The sequence below is a fragment of the Haplochromis burtoni genome, unplaced genomic scaffold (genome assembly GCF_018398535.1).
Source record: "Haplochromis burtoni strain Fernald_Lab_line unplaced genomic scaffold, NCSU_Asbu1 Contig_599, whole genome shotgun sequence".
NCBI lineage: Eukaryota > Metazoa > Chordata > Actinopteri > Cichliformes > Cichlidae > Haplochromis > Haplochromis burtoni.
In genome coordinates, this window is record NW_024582960.1 from 55,853 (window position 1) to 57,420 (window position 1,568).

General features: G+C 41.7%; 1 protein-coding gene across 1 annotated transcript; it reads left to right on the forward strand.

Moving 5' to 3' along the window:
* Positions 1-6: 6 nt before the first annotated feature.
* Positions 7-1,568, forward strand: LOC121812455 (protocadherin gamma-C5-like; the record flags this gene model as incomplete). Its single annotated transcript, XM_042214684.1, is given in 1 exon segment — positions 7-1,568. A coding segment is annotated over 1 exon segment (1,272 nt), but the record flags the coding sequence as incomplete, so codon positions are not given.

Here is a 1,568-nt window from a genome sequence, read left to right on the forward strand (position 1 = left end):
TTTTTTGTGGCTCTTGCTTTTGCGTCACTCCTTTGAAGATGTTCAGTGATGCCATGATTGGTGGAAATAGCTGTACTGCTCCCACCAATGAAATCCCGAGCTGTACAAAGAGATCTACTCTGTCTCACCGAGTAGCATCACCCTCTTAACCGTTACAATGTTCTGCACTGGAGGGGGAGGATGCATATCCAGACACAAAGCATGACTTTCACTGTTATGTCTGAGGACGCATCTACCTTGGATTATAAACCTTCTATACTTAATCGGTCGAAAAGTTGGGACTGGAGTGAAAAGATATGGGATATACTGAACGTGAAATGATGTGGAACAGATTACCGACATGGCAGGTGTTTTTGTGGTGGCATCATTTCTTTCTTTTGTGGACTACAATAGACGGACAGACTCGCTACAGCATACCAGAAGAACTGAAACAGGGCTCTGTGGTAGGAAATATAGCCAAAGATTTGGGTTTGGTTGTGTCTGAACTGCATTGGCGTAAATTGCGGTTAACCTCGGAAGCTGGTAAGCAGTATTTTAGTGTGGACTTGGGGAAGGGAGAACTGGTGGTCACCGATAGAATAGATAGGGAGGAAATGTGTGGGCAAAAACCATCGTGTTTATTGCCTCTGGAACTAGTTATTGATAACCCTCTACAGCTGCACAGAGTCGAAATTGAAATACAGGACACCAATGATAATTCTCCTAGTTTTCTTACAAAAGAAAAGGTGGTAAAAATTGCAGAGCTGGTAAATCCAGGTGCTCGATTTCCTTTAGAAAGTGCGCAGGATCCCGATGTCGGCGTTAATTCTGTGCGTTCTTACATGCTAAGCAAAAACGACAATTTCAAACTGACTGTTAAAAATCACAAGGACGGAAGGAAGATCCCTGAATTAGTGCTTGAAAAACCTCTTGATCGAGAAAAGATGCCTGTACATAATCTCATCCTCACCGCTGTAGATGGTGGAGATCCGGTGCGTTCAGGGACATCTGAAATTACAGTTATAGTACTTGACATCAATGACAATGCGCCCCAGTTTGAAAAACAAGTGTATGAGACTAATGTTAGTGAGAAAGCAACACCCGGGACTGAAATACTGCACGTTAAGGCCATGGATGCAGACGAAGGAGTAAATGGAGAAATCGAATATTTTTTTGCAGAACGAACATCGGATTTGATTTTGTCGTTATTTGCCATTGAATCTTCTACTGGAACTATAGTTGTTAGAGGAAATTTAGACCATGAAACAAACTCTTTACATAGATTTGATATTACTGCCAAAGACAAAGGAAATCCTCAGATGGATGGGCACTGTGGGATCGAAATTAAAATACTTGACATTAACGACAATAATCCTGAAATCATTGTTACATCTTTAACATCGCCTGTTCCAGAAGACTCTGCAGTCGGGACAGTTATTGCATTAATAAGTGCAAAAGACCCAGATTCTGGTGACAATGGCAAAGTTTTACTGACCTTATCCCCCAAATCCCCCTTTAAGTTAAACCCTTCCGTTTCTAACCATTATTCATTAGTGACAAATGGGCGACTTGACCGTGAAAAAAACGCC